At 36.8% G+C, this 22,657-nt stretch overlaps 1 protein-coding gene and 1 long non-coding RNA gene across 3 annotated transcripts in view; one reads left to right on the forward strand and one right to left on the reverse strand.

Annotated features, from left to right (window-relative positions):
- Positions 1 to 22,657, forward strand: part of TWSG1 (twisted gastrulation BMP signaling modulator 1) — a 73,306-nt gene that overhangs the window by 23,993 nt on the left and 26,656 nt on the right. For both annotated transcript variants that reach the window (XM_074207028.1, XM_074207027.1), the window contains exon 3: positions 18,258 to 18,357. In XM_074207028.1, the coding sequence (XP_074063129.1) occupies positions 18,258 to 18,357 (100 nt within the window). The remainder of the gene's footprint in view (positions 1 to 18,257; positions 18,358 to 22,657) is intronic.
- LOC141502347 (uncharacterized) overlaps positions 1 to 22,657 on the reverse strand; it is a 46,284-nt gene that overhangs the window by 15,190 nt on the left and 8,437 nt on the right. The gene's annotated exons all lie outside the window — the stretch shown is intronic.

The following is a 22,657-nucleotide window of genomic DNA, read 5'->3' on the forward strand; positions in this document are numbered from 1 at the left end:
AACAGTACCATATTGGTTTCATAGAAAGAGTTAGGCAGAGTTCCATCTTTCCCTATTTTTCCAAAGAGTTTATATAGGATTGGAACCAATTGTTCCTTAAATGTTTGGTAGAATTCACTTGTGAATCCATCAGGCCCTGGAGGTTTGTTTGTTTTTTTTTAGGGAGTTCAGTAATGGCTTGCTGAATTTCTTTTTCTGAGATAGGGTTGTTTAGGTATTTAATCTCTTTTTCATTTAACCTGGGTAATTTATATTTTTGTAAATATTCATGCATTTCACTTAGATTATCAAATTTATTGGCATAGAGTTGGGTAAAATAGTTTCGAATTATTAGTTTGGTTTCCTCCTCATTGGTGGTGAGTTCATCTTTTTCATTTATGATACTAGCAGTTTGTTTTTCTTCTTTCTTTTTTTTAATCAAATTGACCAGAGTTTTATCAATTTTATTGGTTTTTTCATAATACCAACTTTTGGTTTTATTTATTAATTCAATAGTTTTTTGCTTTCAATTTTATTAATTACTCTTTAATTTTTAGAATTTCTAATTTGGTACTTAATTGGGGATTTTTGATTTGTTCTTTCTCTAATTTTTTTAGTTGCATGTTTAATTCATTGATTTCCTCTTTCTCCAATTTATTCATATAAGCATTTAGAGCTATAATATATCCCCTGAGAGTTGCTTTGAATGAATCCCATAGGTTTTGTTATATTGTTTCATTATTATCATTATCTAGGATAAAATGGTTTATTCTTTCTATAATTTGTTTTTTGGTCCACTCATTTTTTAAAATGAGGTTACTCAGTTTCCAGTTTGTTCTGGGTCTATATCTCCTTGGCCCTGTATTGCATATAACTTTTATTGCATTGTGATCTGAGAAAGATGTATTCACTATTTCTGCCTTTCTGCAGTTGATCATTAGGTTTTTATGTCCTAGTACATGATCAATTTTTGTATAAGTTCCATGTACTGCAGGGAACAAGGTATATTCCTTTCTATCCCCATTCAGTTTCCTCCAAAAGTCTACCATATCTAATTTTTCTAAAAATCTATTTACCTCCCTAATTTCTTGTTTGCTTTATGTTTTGATTTATCTGATAGTGGGAGGTTGAGGTCTCCCACTAGTAGAGTTTTGCTGTCTATGTCTTTCTGTAGTTCTTTTAGCTTCTCTAAGAATTTGAGTGCTGTCCCACTGGGTGCATATATATTCAATATTGAAATAACTTTATTGTCTATGGTACCTTTTAGGAGGATAAAGTTTCCTTCCTTATTTCTTTTACTGCTATCTATTTTTGCTGCTGTTTTGTCTGAGATAAGGATTGCTACTCCTCCTTTTTTTACTTCAGCTGAAGCAAAATATATTTTGCTCCAGCCTTTTACCTTTACTCTATATGTATCTCTCTACTTCAAATGAGTTTCTTGTAAGCAGCATATTGTAGGATTCTGGTTTTTAATCCACTCTGCTATTTGCTTAAGTTTTAAGGGAGAGTTCATCTTCCCTATCTTCCCTCTGTTTGTATTTTCCCCCCCTTTATCCATATTCCCCAGTCTTTTGTTTCTGAAAACCACCCTCTTCAGTGTTTTTGCCCTCCTATTTCACACCCTCCCCTTTCTTTCCCCTTTCCCTTTTTCCCTTTTCCCTTCCCTTCCTTTTGTTATTTCCCCCACTCCCCTTCCCTTTCTCCGTCCCCCCTCCCCCTTTCCCCTTTTAATACTTGAAAGGTTGGGTGTTTTATAAGTTAACTGAGTATGTGTAGGTTGACTTTAAGCCAAATCTGATGAGAAGAAGATTCAGGTGTTTCTCCTCTGCTCCCTTCTTCCCCATTATTACCATAGGGTTTTTTGTACCTTAGTGTAATGAGATTTACCCCATTCAATCCCCTACCTCCTCCCGTCTCTTTCCTGTCCCCCTTTTTAGGGCAGTAGTGTTTTTTTTAGATCCTTCTAAGTCATAGAAAATTCTGAGTGTCTGTCCCTTCTAGTTCTGTACATTCTGTTGAATATAGTCAAAATTCCTGAGAGTTATTGGAGTCTTTCTCCCAAGTGGGGTTGAAGCCAGTTACATCCCATTGGATAGTAGTCTCATGGATAGGTCATGAAGGTCCATCATTTCTGGCTAGGTGTATTCTCTCTGTTAGAGTTACATTTCTCAAGGTTTGTGAGAATCTTTTTTTTTTTTACCCCCATGCTGGGGTTTAGCCAATTTCACCTTACTGGATTGCATTTTTTTTCCTTTTACCGCCACCCCCCCCCCTTTTTTTTACCTTTTTATGTGTCTCTTGAACCTCCTGTTTGATGTCCACATTTTCTGTTTAGCTCTGGTCTTTTCATCAGAAATTTTTGGAATTCTTCCATTTCGTTAAATGTCCATCTTTTTCCCTGGAAGAGAAGGCTCAGCTTTGCAGGAAAGTAGATTCTTGGCTGCATTCCAAGCTCCCGTGCTCTTCAAAATATCTTGTTCCAGGCCCTTTGATCCCTTAAAGTTGATGCAGCCAGGTGCTACATGATCCTTACTGGCTCCTTGATATTTAAATCATTTCTTTCTGGCTGCTTGCAGGATTTTCTCTTTTACCTGATAGTTCTGCAGTTTGGCCACAACATTCCTTGGTGTTTTCAATTTAGGATCTTTTTCTGGTGGGGATCGATGTACTCTTTCAAAAACTACTTTGCCCTCCGATTCCATGATATCAGGGCAGTTTTCCGTCACTAGATCCTGTAATATTAATTCCAGGCTTTTTTTCTCTTCAATGTTTTCAGGAAGTCCTATAATTTTCAGGTTGCCCTTCCTCGATCTATTCTCAAGGCCAGTAGTTTTGTTTATGAGGTATTTTACATTTGCTTCTATTGTTTGTATTTTTTGATTTTATTTAACTGACTCTTGCTGTCTCATGGAGTCATTAGTTTCTGCTGACTCCATTCTTTTTTGGGTGGAGGAGTTTTCTTCATTAACCTTTTGCAACTCCTTTTCCAATTGGTCAATTCTACTTTTGAAAGAGGTTTCCATTTGACTATTTGAGGTTTTGAGAGAATCAGTTTCTTTATGCATTTGCTCATTTGAGGATCTGAGAGAATTATTCTCATTTTGTAATTGTCCAATTTATGATCTGAGAGATTTATTCTCCTTTTGTGTTTGTCCAATTGTACTTTCTAAGGTATTGTCTCCCCCAAATTTTTAAGCTCCTTCCTTATTTCTTCAAGGAAGTCTTTCTGTGCTGGAAACCAGATTGTATTCTCCTCAGAGGTTTCAGGTCTCTCTGAGTTGGGGGTCTTTCCCTTCCAGGAATTTTTCTATGGATCCACCTTTCCGCTGACCCTTCTTCATTATGCTAAGACCTTGAGTTGGGGGGGGGGCTGGTTCACCTGGGCTTGAGATCGCTGAAGGCTTTACTGAGTGCAGTTTCTCTGTCTGGCCAGTAGGAGGTGCTGTTTGCCCTCTCTGCAGTGTCTGTGACCTTGGTTGAGAGGCCTCCCTTTGCCCGAAGGCAGGAGTTGGAACTATTGAATTCTTTTGCCTTCTATCAGTGGTGGGCTTTACCCTGGCCTGAGGTCATTCCTCAGCTGGGCTGGTTCTTTTGCTCACACACCTGGGCCTGAGGCAGAAGTAATTTGCCTTTGTTTGAGGAGAAGCCTCTGTGCAATGGAGATGTGCCCTCAGAGTTTCTCAGACCTGAGAAGCCTGGGGATGGTGTCTGCCATTCTCCTGCACCAGAATACTTCCCCCAGCCTGGTCCTGGAGCTCCAGGGGGACAGCACCAACACCAGTGCCTCTGCTTCCCCGAGGACCCAAGCCCCTTTAGTCCAGCCCCACCGCTGATCTAGCAGGTCCACTCTTGGGCCCTCAGACTCCCCTTCCAATTCAGCTGTTAATCTGGCTGATGGGTCAGATCCTCCCTTGGAGCCCAGACTCACCCGCCTGGATTCGTCCAAGGCTTCTGTGGGAGACAAATCCTGAGGTAGCTGTTCTTCTGGCTTTTCTTTCTGGGTTTCCTGGTTCGGCTTTCTTCTAAGAGGTTTGTTTCATGTGATAGATGGGGAAGAGATCAGGAGACTTTAGAGCTGTGCCTATCTTCTCTCTGCCATCTTGGCTGGAAGTCCTCGAGAAGAATGCTTTAAAAAGCAGAATTGGCCAGATGGAAAAAGAGATAAGAAAGCTCTCAGAGGAAAACAAATCCTTCAGACAAAGAATAGAACTCAGGGAGATTGATGAATTTACAAGAAATCAGGACTCAATACTTCAAAACCAAAAGAATGAAAAATTAGAAGAAAATGTGAAACATCTCATTGAAAAAACAACTGATATGGAAAACAGATTTAGGAAAGATAATCTAAAAATTATTGGAATACCTGAAAGTCATGACCAGGAAAAGAGCCTTGACATCACTTTCAAAAAATTACTACAGGAAAAATGCCCTGATATCTTAGAAGCAGAGAGCAAAATAGAAATGGGAGAATCCACCGATCCCCCAGAGAAAGAGATCCCCAAAAACCAACCCCCAGGAATATTATAGCCAAGTTCCAGAACTCCCAAGTCAAAGAGAAAATATTACAAGCAGCCAGAAGGACACAATTCAAATATCATGGAGCTACAGTCAGGATCTCACAGTACTTAGCAGCAACTACATTAGAAGCTCGTAGGGCTTGGAATATAATATACCGGAAGGCAAAAGAGCTTAGAATGCGACCGAGAATCAACTGCCCACCAAAACTGAATGTCCTCTTCCAGGGAAAAAGATGGACTTTCAATGAACCAGGGGAATTTCAAGTGTTCCTGTTGGAATGGCCAGAGCTTAACAGAAGGTTTGATCTTCAAATACCGGACTTAGGTGAAGCATTGAGAGTGGAGGAGAGGGGGAAAATATGAGGGACTTAATGATGATGAACTGCATGTATTCCTGCATAGAAAAATGACACTGATAGTACTCATATGAACATTCTCAATTAATAGAGCAGGTAGAAGGAGCTTTTATAGATGAAGTACAGGAGAAAATTGAATTTGAAAATATATTGTGGTGTAAAAATGGAGTCAATAGATAAGGGAAATGTAATGGGAGAAAGAAAAAGAGAAGGAATAGGCTAAGATATTTCACATAATAAGATTTTTCTTTATTACAATGAGCTATTGCATGATATGGAAGGGGGGAAGGCAAGGGGGAATGAGGGAATCTTCGCTCTCATCAGAGGTGGCTAGAAGAAGAAACAGCATATATACTCAATGGGGTATAGGCATCTGGAGTAAGAAGGAGGGGGGGACAGGGGGAAGGGGGAGATGTGAGTGAAGGAGGAGAGGATGGACCATGGGGGGGAGAGTGGTCAGATATAACACATTTTCTTTTTAACTTCTTGCAAGGGGCTGGGATTGGATGGTCTGTCCGGGACCATCGGGCCAGGTAGATGCTGGGCCTAAGGGGTGGTAGGGGGGCTCAGGGCCTCTTGGCCTCAGAGCCAGGGATCTGTCTACTGTGCCACTCAGCTACCCTACAGCAGAGACAGAGTGAAAGGAGAGAGAAAATATAGTACATGGTAGTGGAGAAATACGAAAGGAGGGAGTTGTGATCAGCAATGGCAATGGTGGAAAAATGTGGAAGTAACTTTTGTGATGGACTTATCATAAAGAATGTGATCCACCTGTGACAGAGTACCCACTACAGAGTTGGTGGTGTTGGAACACAGACCGAAGCACATTTATTATTATTATTATTTTTGGGGGGTGCAGGGTAAATGGGGCTGGGTAGCCTGCCTGGGGTCTCGTAGAAGGGTGACCATTGGGTGTCTGAGGCTGGATTCAGACCTGGGTGCTCCTGGCTCAAGGACCAGTGCTCTGTCCGCCACCCAACTGCCCCTACTATTATTACTATTTTATTTTATTTTGGGTCTTTTTTTCTTTTTTTGGTTTTTGCAGGGCAGTGGGGTTGGGGTGGCTTGCATGTCACACAGCTGGGTGATTGTTGGGTGTACGGGGCCAGATATGGGCTCAGGTGCTCCTGGCTCCAGGGCTGGTGCTCTATCCACGGTGCCACCTGGCCATACCTACAATTATTACTATTATTTTTTTAATTTTAATTTTTTTCACTTCCTTTTACTTTATGGCTCAAGCAAGTCTATATTTTTTGGGAGATGGGGTATTTTGTTTACTCTTAAACAAGAATATCTTATTAATGTATAAAAAACATTATTTATACAAAATGAGAATAAATATTAAATTAAAAAAAAAGAATGCTATTGCAAATCTTTACCTCCTCAGCCACTCAGGTGAATTTGCCAAAGCACAGGTCTAATCATGTCTATTTAGTAAATACTGGTGACTCTCACTCTCTGTTATTTAGAGGAACAGATATAAAATATTTTGTTTAGTGTTCAAAGCCCTTCATATCCTATTTCCCCCCCACATAAACCTTACTCCTAGACATGCATTATGATACTAGCTTTCATACTATTTCATTAATAAGACCCTCCATTTTTGGCTCTCTTAATTTTCACTGGCTCTCCCCCCTCTCTCTTAAGTGTTTTCCCTTCATCTCAGTCTCCTGGCTTCTTTTAGGTTTCAGCTAACATCCTAACCTTTCACAAAAAAGTCTTTTTAAATCCCTCTTCTTTTCCCTCTCTTTTTTTCCTTTTTATCCTGGTACAGCTTATTTATACATTTTTCCCTGTTGTCTCCCTTGTTGGTTTGGGAGTTCCTTGTGAGCAGGGACTGACTCCTGGAAGGGTATTAATAAATGCTTTTTGACTTAGATAAGTGATATATCTGCCCAAGGCCTGTATCACTAAGTAAGGCAGTATTTGAACTAGGTCTAAATTCAGAATCTTGTCTTCTACACTTTATTCATTATTACACATGGAAATCCATTGTGTCAACTTTGTATTAACTTTGTTGAATGAGTATACCTATACTTTTATCTTTTTGTTCTTTCATTTTTGCACAGAAAAATTTATGTTTTAGCTACTTTTATTGAAGATACCTATATTTCTATGTTATCTAACTGTAAATAAGACATGAGTGACAATGAAAGGATTCAATTTGGGGTCTCCATTTCAAACTGAGGTGAAAAGTATTCAAGCAAAGCTCATAGGTATTGAAAATTTGTGTGCATTATATAAGTTTGAATTTGTGAGGCTATAAATAACATCTTTTATCAGAAGAGCTCCAAGTTTCTTTCCCTTTCTCTATCGTCCTCTCCCTCCACAATCAACTTGATACCTCATTCAATATTCTACGTAACACAAAATTAATGACAACTGAATAACTTGTCATAAAATTTGATACTTTAAGGTACTCGTAGTTCATTTTCCTGCTATGTTATGTATGTCCTGTTTTAAATTTTAATTAAAGGGTGTGCAGTAGAACAAGATTAATAATGCTAGCATAAGTTTAAGAGAAACAGCCTATTCAAGAGCTGCCTGAACATGTCTCAATGATTTAACACTAAAGGGGATGTTTGAACAACCTCTTAATGGATGTGTTGTGCTTTGACAGTTCAGTGGGAATGGAATGCTACATTATGGTAATATGCTTAATAATTTCTAATAAGTGAAAGGGTTCAAAAACAAAGGGGAAGTTAGAAACTGGTAGCTAATTTATAGTATCTTCAGTATCACATTAATGAAGACAAAGATGAGAGTTTAGACATTATTAATGTAAAATACTGCTGAAGACTGTTTGGCTACCAGGCAACAAAAATGACATTCCTATTTCTCTTTCACTCTGCATCAGTAAAGAAGCAAGAGACTGACATTTTTTTCCAGAAAGTAGAAAATTAGTTATAAAAAGAAAATATTTCAGTAATTAAATTCAATATTTCTCATTGGAGTAAGTATTCCTTTTATTTTCACTTTCCACAGGTTTTTTTTTAAAGTGTGTTATTTGGTTTTGGACTGGATCTCAGAAGAGCTCCTTGGGAGACACTCCTGCCAATGCAGAGCCTTGCTTCTCTAAAAAAATTTTAAGGAAAGTGCTCAGTGGGCTCTGAGAGGTTCAGCTACTTGCCTCTAGTCACAGAACCAATTTGTCAGTGACAGGACTTGAACCCACTCATTAAACTCCAATGGATTCCCTCCAGAATAAAATATAAAATGCTCTGTATGGCTTTTAAGATTCATCACCACCTGCTTTAACAGTCTTCTCCAGTAATGCTGCTATTCTAGTTGTTATTCACACTTCACCTTCTACCTCCCAGACTCTACACCTCTTCAATGCTTATTCCTGTCCCTTTTTGTCTCAGCTCCAATACTACTCACCCCTCAATGCTAGTGCTTTCCCTCTGAGACGATCTCCCATTGCCTTGTCTATATGCTGCTTATATACAGTTCATTGCATGTGATCTATACCAATAAAATGAGAACTCCTTGAGATCAGTGTCTGGTACACAGTAAATCTTTATTTAAATGCCATTTGACTCTCCAGGCCATGTCTCTCTATCAATTTGACTGCCAGAAAAATGTATTCAAGAAAATGTGGGGCAGCCAACATAGAATACAAGGAAAATATAAGGGCATTATCATCTCCCCATTGTGTGCAAGATCCCTCTTTTTATACAACTGAAATGTATATCAGCTTTATTGGCCAAATTTCACACTATTGATTCTCACAATGTATATAGATAGATAAATGGCACATTTATAAAGTGTTTAGCATGTGCTAATTGCTTTTCTTAAGTTCTTGGAATACAAACCAAAGCAAATAAACAGTTTTGTCTTCAAGGAGCTTACATTCTTTTTTTTTTTTTTTTTTTTTAGGTTTTTGCAAGGCAAATAGGGTTAAGTGGCCACAGAGCTAGGTAATTATTAAGTGTCTGAGACTGGATTTGAACCCAGGTACTCCTGACTCCAGGGCCGGTGCTTTATCCACTGTGCCACCTAGCCACCCCCAGAGCTTACATTCTTTAAAAAAATTTTAATAATGGACTATATAGTAAATTTCCATGGGTGGGTTATTTATGATACAGCTTATTATTTAAGAATATGGTTTCCTTAAGAACTTTTATTTTTTAATTTAATTATTTTATCCAGTTATTATTTTCTTTCCCTTCCAATTCCCTCCCCCTTATTAGAAGTTTTATTGTAATAGAGAAAGTCAACATGTAAAAAGGGGTATGGGAAAGGGAGAGGAGTGAGAAGAAGGTCCCATGAGATTGCAGAAAATGGAAGTTCTCTGCAAGATAAAAAGTTCAACCATAAAGCTGGGATATGGAGACCATGTTTCTGATGTTATGGAAATGATCAAAGAATGGAGTCATAACTCAGTAAATAGCAATATGTAGTATTCCATTAAACCTCCAAATATTTTTTCAAATAAACTCCTGTCTAGCTATGCTTATTCATCTTGTCAGCATAAAATCTTATATTTAACTTTATTGGATTTAATCTTATATAGTTTGGTGTTCCAGCCTATCAATATTTTTTAATACTGATTCTGCCATCTTCTCTGTTAAATATGCTTCCTTGTTCTTTTATTGTCTAAGCTTGTGTTGAGCTTTTTCTAAGAAATTGATAACAATAAAAATAACACAAGGCAAAACCCAATTACTTGGGTTATGCTCCATTGGAATTTCAAATTTGATATTGATTATTATTAAATATTGTTTGGATCCAGCCATTCCTAAATCCATATTGCAGAAACATGATATAGCCAACATTTCAGTCTTTTCCATAGGAATAGAATTAGACAGTTTGTGAAATGCATTCCCTAAAACTAGGTAAACTATGTCTATGTCATTCCCCTGATCAACCAGTTTAGTAACTATCAAAAAAAAAAAGAAAGTTGGCCTGATTTAACTTGTTCTTGATGAAACCATGATATTTCCTAATCTCTCTTCCTTTTTTTTTTTTTTTTTTGGCAAGGCAGTGGGGTTAAGTGACTTTCCCAAGGTTATACAGCTAGGTAATTATTAAGTGTCTGAGACCAGGTTTGAACTCAGGTCCTCCTGACTCCAGGGCTGGTGCTCTGTCCACTGCACCATCTAGCTGCCCCTCTAATCTTTCTTTGAATAAATATGTTCTAGATTTTAAGAAAAGAGTTCCTTGCCTGGGATCAATAACCTTGGTGTTTGTTGTATTTGTGTGTTTGTGGATTTTGGGTTTTTTTTCCATGTATTTTGATTACTATGTTTCAATATAATTGGTTTCCCTTGTAACTTTATATATTTTATTTTATATATTTATATACATTATTCTGAGAAGATGTCCACAAACTTTTTCAAGACTGCCACTATGCTCCATGATACAAAAAAGAGGTCAGAAAGTCATGCTCAAGAGTTATGGAAATTCTTTTTACCTCTATCTTCCACTTGGAATTTTGTCTCTACTTTTTGTGTTTCCATTTACAGATTATTCCCTCATCCCTATGTCCTCCCATTTCTGCTTCTCACCTTATCCCTGAGATAACAAAGCTAACTGAAGTGACCATAAGATTTAATTGTATGTCCAATTCATTGATCAGTTCTTTCCCATTCACTGTAATAATTTAGAGATAGAAATGTTCCCGAGGTTTATTTAGCAGCATTAGAAATTTTTAGTGTTGTCTTATCATTTTCTTCGATGAAGTTATCTATTGTTCAATATGATTTGTTCTCTGATCCACTATTTCTTTAGAATTAAATTATTTAGTTGCCAATTTAATCCTTTTGAATGCTCTTTATTTAATGTATTTTTTTCCTGTTATGTTGTGGTCAGTAAACGATATGTTTAATATTTCAACTTTTCTATGTGAGCTCTACAATTTGGTCAGTTTTAGTAAAGAAGCTTTATAATGTTGATAAAGTATATATACTCCTTTCTTTCCTTTTTCAATAATTATGAGAGCGCTATCATGACTAGGCTTACTAAGACTATTTAAGTCCTTAACTTCATTGGTTAGAACTTCATAGATTTAGAGCTGGAATTGATTGTAGAGATCATCTAATAGCTAATAATAATAGCTTCCATTTATATATCACTTTAAGGTTTGCAAAATGCTTTACAGATTTGTTCCTCAGAACACATTCGGGAAGTAGTTGCTATTATTATGCCTTTTTTTTACATATGAGGGAACTTAGGTTGGTAGAGATTAAGTGTCTAGACCAGGGTGTCTGAGGCTGAATTTGAATTTAAGCCTTTCTGATTCCAGGTCCAGCACTCCATCTATTCACTAGTCTACTTAGCTGCTCTAATCCATCTCCCACATTTTATAAATAAGATGCTGTTATCCAGAAGAGTTAAGTGACTGCTAAGAGTATACAATTAAGTAGTCACACTGGAATTTGAACCCAAGCTTCTGATTCTATAAATGCTATAATATTTTCACTATAGATTGGTGAACCAGGGTTATAAGCCAAATAATCACACTTTCTTTGCCACCACTAGGTCCAGAATCACAATTTCAAATTTGTAAAGGACCTGAAAGAAACTGAGCAGTTTAATCTTTCCCTGAGCATGAATCCACTCTTTAATATAATTGGTGGTCAAGTGTTTTGTTTGTAGACTTCCAATAACGAAAAATTCTCAGGATAACTCTTAATTGTTAGCAAGTTTTTCCTGACATCTCACCTAAATTTCCTTCTTTACAACTTGTACCTAGATACATCTAAATTTCTGCCTTTTGGGGTCAAGCAAAACAAATCTAAACCCTCTTCTATATGACAGCCCTTCACATACTTAGCATGTTTCTTCCATCTTCTCACCTCTTACCCTGCTGCTCTCCCCCTCACTAAGTTTTCTCTCCTCCAAGTTCTCCCCAGTTCATTCCACCAATGCAGCTTGCTTCTGGTTCCTGAGTCATAGTCATAAGTTTGGGGAATTTGTTCCCAAAACTGTCTCTACTCCTGCATCATCCTTCACTCACACTAGTGACTGAGGGGAAATACCTAGGATTGTGTATCTGCATTCTTTTGAAATATAAATAAATTTTGGTCATGTATCAGATTTTGTCTTTTCCTTCAGATTCTAAGGGAGAAATGAAAAGAAGAGGGACTAAGAATGAGGCCCCCCCCCCATTTTGCCTTTTGTGTCATTATAAAAATCCTATGAAAACCCAGGAGCTTTGTGTAACACAGTTTTCTTCCACAGTGGTCCAGGGAAAGGAAAGAAGCTTGTTTGTCTATTGAACATTTCAAACGGGATGTCCATGAAGCATCTCGTTTTCCTCTTTTTTTTTTCCATTTCTTTGGAGTATAGGCCTTGGAGTGGTGTAAAGAACATTCACAGTTTTGTGACTTTAGGGACACAGGTGCAAGTTGTTTCCAGAATGGTTAAACTAACTCAGGTCCTGTATTCTTGAAAACTCTTCAGTAATTGCATTTTTATTTTTTTCCAATATGATAGTAATAAAGTAGAATCTCAGCCTTATGTTAATTTGTATTTTTCCCATTTCATTGATTTTAGCATTTTTTTTTCACAGGCTATTGTCCCTTCTTTTATTAATTACCTGGACCAGGTCCAGGTATATAACCCCCTGCTGCTGAGGAAGCTGAAGCAGATGAATCTCCTGAGCTTCATAGTTCTGATTTACAGTGGCTAAAATCAATGTGACATCCACATTAAATCTAGCTCCATTGTACAGTGTCCTAATCAACATTAAGATCATGTCATCAATGACCTCTGTACTTTGGGCAGACTGGCAGAGTGATAGAAAGCATTGTAATAGATTCTTCTCCAGTCTCCTGCAAACAGATCTAGAAAATGTACTAGAACTAAACCTGATGGGGAAAATTCAGAAAAAGTTACCCATTTGTTCAACTCAGGTCACCACAGGGAGACAAAGAGGTTTATAGATAACTGGAAACAGGTAGCACTCTGTGCAAAGCACTGTAGATCCCAGAGGGGGGCACTGCACCAGTGTACAAGAAGGTCTCTGACTCCATACAGGGTTTCATCAGATTTATATGGATAGCCATGGTAGATACAGGTGCCGACTGGCACATTTGTTGCTCTACTCTGTTCTAAGTCATAGGTCCTGGGCAGAGTAAGAAGAGAATTTGTGCATTGGGATGGCATTCCCAAATAGTGAGACTGAGAAAGGAAGAAGTTCAGAAGCCAGGGGCAGTTCTATCAATGTAGCTTAGACCCCAGACAAATAATGATCAAAACATCTTGCCCAGGGCCACAGAGGAATAACTGAGAAAGAAATCCTAGACTAAAAGGAAATCTACAGTTCTGCTACTCTAAACCAATAGAACTTTCCATTTGATTGACAGGATAGAGTTCAGCAGAAGTCCCAACCCACCCTGGTCAAGTACTTGCAGACCTGTTACAGGAGGTGGGAAGGGGGATAGGTCCACTACTAGTAGTAAACAGACTCTGCCTTTCATCAGATCACTTTTGAAACACCAAGAACTTACTCTTTAACCTGTCCCTAAGATGCTGGAATTCCAGATTACTCTTTATTCTTATAAAGCACAGAACCAGCCCAGACCTTTCCTTTGGAAATGTGACCGAGTCTAGCTCTAACATCAAGTTCAAAATCAGGTAGTACACAGACACACACACACACAGAACTCTGCTTTAATAAACTACTCTGGTGACAGAAGTTCTCATTTCACAAATACAAAAGAACAGAATGAGTCCAACACATCTACAAACAGAACCTCAGAGAATGATACAGCTTGGGTATAAACTCAACAAGAATTCCTGGAAGAGATGAAGTAAATGTTTGAAAAAAGAATTTTAAAATATTTTTCTTAAATGTAATGAAAACACCTGAGCTATGGAAGAAAAGAGGTACAAAATAATAACCGAGAAAAAAACTGCCTGAAAATTAGATTGGACCAAAAAGCCAATAATTTAATGAGTCATTGTAAAGTTAAATTAAAGTCAATGTAAAGTCATAGCATAAGCAACTGACATAGAAAACATATCAGAAAGAAAAATTACCCATTTAATCCTTTGGTCATTTATCTGTTGGAAAATGGTTATCATTCTTGAATCTTTGAATTAGTTCATTATATATCTTTTTTTTTTGGGGGGGGGGAATTTGTGGGGCAATGGGGTTAAGTGTTTTACCTAAGGTCACACAGTAGGTATCAAGTATCTGTAGCCAAATTTGCACTCAGGTTCTCTTGACTCCAGGGCCAGTGCTCTATCCACTGCACCACCTAGCTGCCCCCTTATTATGTTTCTTAAATATCAGAACTTTATTAGAGAAACTTACTGTAATGATTCCCCCCCACCTTAACCCCCCCCACTCCAGTTAACTGGAGATAACTAAGGAAGGGATTGTATTTTTTTGCTATAGGTGTCTCCTTTTTATTTAAGCTCCCTTCATCAATGCAAAATCTTACTGAGAAGTTAAATGACATTGCTTAGTATATAGCAGAATTGAATCTTGAAACCAGATCTTCCTGGTTCCTTGGCTTGTTCTCTGGCTACTAGATAGTTAAGCTGTCTCTTAAACTAAAATGTAAGTGTATAAATTAGAAAGTTCATATTTCAATGTAAGTTGAAATACGAAAGCTTTTTACTTAAATGGCAACTCATTTTTTAACACTTAGAACAGAAAATTTTTAAATATTCTTTTAAACTCTGGAGTTTTCATAGACTAAAACAGGGTTAAATATGCTAATATACTGTGACCTACTTACCAAAATAGAACTGATGAAATGTTTTGGCAGTGACATATTTATGAATACTTAAAAGTTGTGTAACTCAGAAGATTTAAGGAAGATGGGGAGAGATTAAAGCATTTGGTCATAAAAGAATTACTTCTATGAAAAATTTAAAGATTAATATTTTGTCTTTCAAATATAAAACATATATAAAATAATATATCCTTTTAAAAAGTAGAATTTTAGATTATTTCATATCTATCAAACTATTATCTTTTAATTTTTTCCTTAATCTTTAAAAATAAACAAGTATATGTGTTCTTTCCTGTCAACTTCTCCCTCTACCACAGAAAACAGAAAAAACAAAATTTTTATAAACTTGAATAATTAAGCAAAACAAAATCTTACATTGCCCATATGTAAAAATATATCTCTCTGTACATCTCGAGTCTTATCATTTTTCTGTTAAGTAGAGGGTAACATGCTTCATCAAGATTTTAGTCTGGAATTGTGTTTGGTCATGGCAATTGATTCACTATTGAAGGAACTGTGAATTTTATTATGGAAAGCAATTTAGAACCATGAACCAAAAGTTACTAAATTGTACATATCTTTGACCCAGTGGTATATGACTACTAGGTCAATGTCCCAAAAGATAAAAGAAGAAAAGGTTATCTATGTACAAGCATTCTTTTTGTGGAAGCAAATAGTTGGAAACTAAGGAGGTGCCCCTCATTGGGGAAATGACTGAACAAATTATGGTATATGAATGTAATCAAATATAAGAAATAATGAAGTGGACTGTTTCAGGAAAAACTTGTCCATACCTGTATGAACTGATATAAAGTGAAATGAGTAAAGCTGTACAATTTAGAATATAATAACATTGTTAGAATGAGCAATTTTGAAAGATAAGAACAATGATTAACAGAATGATCAACCATGACTCCAGAGGATCTGTGATGAAGAAAACTACTTACCTCTTGCCATAAAGATGACATGACTAAATATACAGAATGACACCTGTTTTAACATGATCAATATGAGAACTTATTTTACTTGACTATACATATTTGTTATGGGTTTTTTTTTCTATTGGGGAAGGTAGAAAGGAGAGAAGAAAAGTACATGTTAATTAATTTTTAAAAAATGTTTAAGTGTTATATAAATTATTTTGGTTCTGCTCACTTCATATTGCATTAATCTATATAAGTTGTCCCAGATTTCCCTGAAACTTTCTTTTATTATGTCTTATGTACATAATATTCCATTACATTTATCCTATAAATTGTTTAACCATTCCCATAGTTAATGAGCACTGCACCCCCTTAGTTTCCAGTTCTTTGTCACCACAGAAAGAGGTGTTATAAATATTTTTGTACACATGAGTCCTTTTCCTTTTTCTTTGATCTCTTTAGGGCATGGGTGCAATAGTGATATTACTATGTCATAGGTGAGTATGCTACCAATTCTTCCATTATGTTCTTTGGAATATCTGTTCTATGGGTAATAAACTTGCTTTCTTCTTAAACTTTTGCTTTTCCATTCCTTCCATCTCAGTCTGTTTAAATTCCTTGAAAAGGCCATCTGCAGTCAGTGCCTCTATTTCTCCTTCATTTTCTTAATTCTCTTCAGTCTAGCTTCTACAAGATTACTAATGATAACTGAATTATGAAATCTACATGTCTTTTCTCATTCGTCATCCTTCTTGACCACTCTATAGCTTTTGATTCACTCAGTCACCCTTTTCTTCTTGATACTCCACTCTCTAGTTTTTAATGATATTATTCTTTCAGTTCTACCTTTCTTAGTTCTCCTCAGGCTTTGCTGAATCTTCATTCAGTTTATGCCTGCTAACCCCCTAAAACTCTGACCTGGGACCTTTTCTCTTTATTTTCTACACCATTTCATCTGATAATCTCAGCAGCTCCCATGGATTCAATTATCTTCTGCAAAGATTCTCAGATTTATATGTCCATTCCAAATTTCTCTCCTAACCTCCAGCCTTGTATCTCTAGCTACCTATTTAAACATGATGATATTTGTCCTTCATTCTTGAAGAAGACCATGATATCAGTGTCTGAGACCAGATTCATCTGAGGATGGGAGTTTGAATCTGGCATGTTGAAGCAGTCCAGAAGAATGGGATCTGGTATGAAATGAGGAGATGGTTGGCCTGGGTACCCTCATAAAATGAAATTTCTGGGAGTTGTTCTCCACTCTCCAGTCAGAGGGAGATGCCCAAGGGCTGAGGAAAAATATGATGAACTCAATGCCCAATAGACTTAAATTCAGCATGTTCAAAACTCTTTATCTCTCCCCTCAAACTCTCACCTCTTCTGAACTTCTATATTAATGTCAAGGGGCACTTCCATCTTCCCAGTTACCTGGGGTCACAAACTAGGTATCCTCTTGAACTTCTCTCTTCCATCCTCAATATCCTTTCTATTGCCAAGTCCTGTCAATTCTAAGTTCTAAAGTCTCTTTTGTGATACTGCCACTACCCTTGTAGCTTCTTGTATCAAGTCCCTCCCTACTCCATTACATTTTACACTTAGTTGTCAGGTCTTAAAGTTGAGATCTGAGTATATCCCCTTCTCCCTTCTATTCTCATTTAGTAAATTCTAGTAGCTCCTTTTCACCTCCAGGATCAAATCATCTATTTGGTATTTAAAGTATCATCTAACTGCATTTTCCTCCAAACTGGGAATTCTATCACATCTCAACTTCCATCTCTTTGTTTCCCTGGCTTCTTTCAAGTCCCACCCAAAATCCCATCTTCTACCAGAAATCTTTCCTTGTTCCTCTTTGTTTTAGTGCCTTCTCTCTGTTGATTATGATTATCTCTAATTAATCATGGATATATATTGTTTGAACATAGTTGTTTGCCTATTGTCTCATTCTTTGGTCTGTGAATCCTCAGGAGCAGGGAATGTGTTTTGCCTTTCTTTATATTCCCAGATTTTAGCACAGTGCTTGTTGACTTATTGTTTACTAAGTTTTGGAGCATGGTTTCAAAATGCTTTCCAAATGAATGTACCATTTCACAGCTACACCAAAAATATATTAATGTGCCTATTTTCCTACAACTCCTCCAACACATATCATTTTCCTTTTTTGTCCAGTTCACCAATCTAGAGTGATTAGCTAGAACTCTAGACAAGATAAAGGTTTTGTTTGTTTGTTTGTTTGTTTTTTAGATTTTTCAAGGCAATGGGGCTAAGTGGCTTGCCCAAGGCCACAAGGCTAGGTAATTATTAAGTGTCTGAGGTCGGATTTGAACCCAGGTACTCCTGACTCCAAGGCCAGTGCTCTATTCACTGCGCCACCTAGCTGCCCCAAGATAAAGGTTTTTGGAAATTTGGGTGTCTATTTTGGTTCTATTATTATTTTGGAATGGGTAGGATAATTATAAAATGCCATCCTTTTTCTTCTACTACAAATACAACATGAAATACAATTTCTTCCTAAAATTCTTTAGCCTAGATGCAAATATATCTTAGTCTCCTCATAAGTGAACTTGATGATGAGGAAAAATAATTTTTTTAAAATAACTAACATAATCATTACTTGGCCTTGGGACTACTTATGTTTCTCTATATACCTAATGAAATTAAATGAAATAACACTTTCCCTTTTTAAAGAATATTAAAGATTTATTTAATTCACTTAAAAGCTTATTTCAACGTATAGTTATTTATGTATTAAACATTCAAAAAAATCCAACTTCTGTGTTCTATTACCAGGAACTTTGTCAGTGTCGACCTGGTGAAGGAAACTGTTCATGTTGTAAGGAATGTATGCTTTGTCTAGGCACTCTTTGGGATGAATGCTGTGATTGTGTTGGTAAGTTGATATTTAATTGTTTTATTAGTATTGTCTATATCACACCATTTTGGTTTGGAATAAAATTATATGCTTATTTAGTTCATAATATTTGCTTTATAGATAAAACTAAAAGGCTTCCCAAGTTGAGTCTACATTTTCACTTAGTAACCTTTTCCAGTATTCAGTAATACACTTAAAAGTCATTCCATAAAATTTGACTCAGAATTGTGATGCTAAAATTTCTTTAAGAAAGATTTTATTTATTTTGAGTTTTACAATTTTCCCCCATTCATGCTTCCCACCCCCCACAGAAAGCATTGTTAGTCTTTACATGCTACAATTTTTTTTACCTTTTTTTACCTTTTTTTTGTTTTTAAATTTTTAAAATTTTTATTTATTTTAAGGCAATGGGGTTAAGTGACTTGCCCAAGGTCATACAGCTGGGCAATTATTGTCTCAGGTCAGATTTGAACTGAGGCCTCCAGGGACGGTGCTCTATCCATTGGGCCACCTAGCTACCCCATAGAAAAATTTAAGGATTCTGATACAATTCTAATAACTAATCAGCCAGATTTCCAGAGGCAAATTTAAAGAAATTGAGGGTAAGATTTATATAGCTAGTAAATATCTGAGGCCAGATATTTACATATACACACACAATCTTATTGTTTAAATTATCAAGTATTTATTTTATATCCTTCTCACTTCCTTTTAACAAGAACTGCATGGTCAAGCAAAACAAATACAAAGAAAAAACAAGGTTTGTTTTTGTTTGTTTGGTTTTTTCCAAGAGGGAGATATAGATTGCCAAAAAAAGAAAAATGAAAGAAAGAAAAGAAGATTCTGTGTGTTGGTTCTAGTGGTGACAGAGGGCCTTGTAGCAATAGAAAGCAAAGAATATACTAATTGATCCTTCTTAATCCCATATGTTTTGGGGCATATAAGACAAGGCATAATTAAGTTTGGAGAAGATGGTAAGATGTGAAGTACCCTCAGGTGAAAGTCAGGTGTCTTTGAGAGCCAGAAGATAGAAGGCAAAAATCTAGGGTAATTATTTGTTTGACATTAAAGTCATTACTCAAAAATGGAGGGTAAAGTCTAAGTAGAATGGGTATAGGGACTAGAGAAGTAGAACTGAGGTGAATAAGAATAAAAATAAATTCTGGGAGAAAAAGATTTATTTTAGGTAGACTTAAATTCTTAATTACAAAGGTTAGAAAAGTGTAGGAAGTAGAGACTTGTCAACCGCATGGAATCCTGTAAGTTATAGGAGGAGATAGGGGGAGAAGGGAGGGAAGCAGCAAGTAATATACTCTCTTTAGGGTGCGTTTTCTTATCTATGAATTGTGAGTGTTAGATTAGAAAAACTGAGGTCCCTTCCATGCCAAAGGAATATCACCTAAACTCAGTATCTTCCTCAGAGCTTGGCACAGTGCTCTGTATATAACAAATACTTAATATATGTTTGTTGAATTGGAACATTCTTCCTCAGATTTTCTTGTACTTTGTTTTGAGAATTTTACAAATATAATCATAGCTAGCTATATACTTGTAATTCCAGCCAGTGTGAATCAAAGGCACAGATTACATATTCATCAGATTTTTTGACAGTACAAAGCCAGAAAGCTTTCCACCTCCAAAATATATCAGCAAACTGAAACAAAAGGTTGAGTCTTTGATGAAATTTTGTAGATGTAAAGGTCAAGCCTTTAGCTATTCTGTCATATTTATGGATAAGGGGAAAATTTAGAACCAAAGAAAATATACAGAGCCTTATAAAATGTAAAATAAATCATTTTAATGATGTAAAGTTTAAAAGTTTTTACATATACACAACCAGTGCAATCAGAATCTTTTTTAATTCCCCCCAAAAAGATCGGATGAAATTTTTCAAAAGATAGCTCTAATAAAGTCTTTATTTCTCAAATATATAGACAAATGATTCAAAATTATAAAAATTCAAGTCATTCCCCAATTGATAAATGGACAAAGGATATGAGCAAGAAGTTTTCAGATGAAGAAATCAAAACTATCTTTGCCCATATGAAAAAAAATGTTCTAGATCACTATTGATTAGAAAAATCTATATTAAACAACTCTGAGATACCAACTTACACTTATCAGATTGACTAATATGACCAAAAAGAAGGAAAATGTTGATGTTGGAGGGGATATGGGAAAATTGGGTCACTAAGGTGCTCTTTGGAATTGTGAACTGATCCAACCATTCTGAAGAGCAATTTGGAACTATGCCTAAAGAGCAATAAAACTCTGCATATCCTTTGATCCAACAATATCAGGGCTAGATCTATATCCCAAAGATATCCCAAAAAAAGGAATAGGATTTATTTATACAGAAATATTTATAGCAGCTATTTTTGTGGTGACTAAAAATTGGAAATTGGAGACTTCCAGGGCAGAGCCAAGTTGGTGATGCTAAGCTAACATGCTTCCAGAGCTTTTCCCAACAGCAAGTCAGCTTGATAGCAGGGTAGCAGGGAGGGTCCCAATCTCAGATAAAGTCTGAGCCCTGAGAATACTAGTGCAACAGATGGAACTAGTCTGGTAACAAACCACTGCATAGGCAACATCTAGGCTGCATAGGCTACACCTTGGTAAGGGATAAGTCAGGGACCAGTTCTGACCCCAGCACAAAAAAATTTGGTACTATCCTCCCTGTGCTCCAAAACGCAGAGCTTAACTAGCAAAATGAGAAAAAAAAAAAAAAAAATGGAGAGCACTAATCATAGAAAGCTACTCTTCTGTTAGGGATGATAAAAATGCCTTCTCAGAAAATGAAAGTAATGACAAATTGCCTACATGTGAATCCTCAAAGGAGTTTGTAAATTGACTTCAAATCCAAAATCTCATGAACAAGCTCAAAAAAAAATTTTAAAAGTCAAAGGAGAGGAAGAAGTAAAATGGAAAAAAGAAATGAGAGCCATGCAGGAAAAATTGAATGAAGAAATCAACTCCTTTAAAAGTAAAAAAACGAAGAGATAGAGCCAAAATGGCAGAGTGAAGTCAGGAAATCCCAGCAGCTCTCCACCAGCCACCCCAAATACCTCTAAATAGCACCGCTAACCAAACTCTAGAGTGCTAGAACCCACAAAAAGACTGAGTGAAACAACTTGCCAGCCCAAGACAATTAGGAAGATCCAAGGGAAAGGTCTGTTACACCAGGGTTAGAAAGGCCCATAGGGTAGCTGGTCACACCTGAGTGAACTGGTTCCAGCCATCCAGGGACAGACTGTGGGATACCCAGATCCCTGGGAGTGTCTGGGTCCATGGAGTGGTGGTGGTTGCCAAACCTCTTGTTCCTGGCATTGTCAAGGACAACTTGGAAGGTCAGTGGGAAAACTCTGCTGCACCAGAGTGAGCACAGAGCCCAGTCCAGGCTCAGGAAGTTATCTAGCAGTAAGCCACCCAGCAGCTGCTTTCAGAGTGCTTAGCCCACAGATGGTAATGGGGTCAGGGGAGACTGCAGAGGTCACTTTGCTATCCTTGTGGCAGGACTCTATTTCTTTTTTTTCCCCTCTATTTTCTTTTCTTTTTTTTTATTAAAGATATGAGTTTTACAATTTTCCCTCCAATCTTACCCCCCCCCCAGAAAGCAATCTGTCAGTCTTTGCTTTGTTTCCATGTTGTACATTGATCTAAATTGAGTGTGATGAGAGAGAAATCATATCCTTAAGGAAGAGACAAAAAGTCTAAGAGATAACAAGATCAGACAATAAGATTTTTTTTTTCTAAATTAAAGGGAATAGTCCTTGAACTTTGCTTTGCTCAAACTCCACAGCTCTTTATCTGGATACAGATGGCACTCTCCTTTGCAGACAGCCCAAAATTGTCCTTGACTGTTGCACTGATGGAATGAGCGAGTCCATCAAGGTTGATCATCACCCCCATGTTGCTGTTAGAGTGTACAATGTTTTTCTGGTTCTGCTCATCTCACTCAGCATCAGCTCATGCAAATCCCTCCAGGCTTCCCTGAATTCCCATCCCTCCTGGTTTCCAATAGAACAATAGTGTTCCATGACATACACATACCACAGTTTGCTAAGCCATTCCCAAAGGACATTTACTTAATTTCCAATTCTTTGCCACCACAAACAAGGCTGCTATAAATATTTTTGTACAAGTGATGTTTTTACCCTTTTTTCCTCATCTCTTCAGGGTATAGACCTAATGGTGGTATTGCTGGGTCAGAGGTTATGCTCATTTTTGTTGCCCTTTGGGCGTAGTTCCAAATTTCTCTCCGGAAAGGTTGGATGAGTTCACAGCTCCACCAACAGTGTAATAGTGTCCCAGATTTCCC

Source organism: Macrotis lagotis, chromosome X (assembly GCF_037893015.1).
Source record: "Macrotis lagotis isolate mMagLag1 chromosome X, bilby.v1.9.chrom.fasta, whole genome shotgun sequence".
Classification (NCBI taxonomy): domain Eukaryota; kingdom Metazoa; phylum Chordata; class Mammalia; order Peramelemorphia; family Peramelidae; genus Macrotis; species Macrotis lagotis.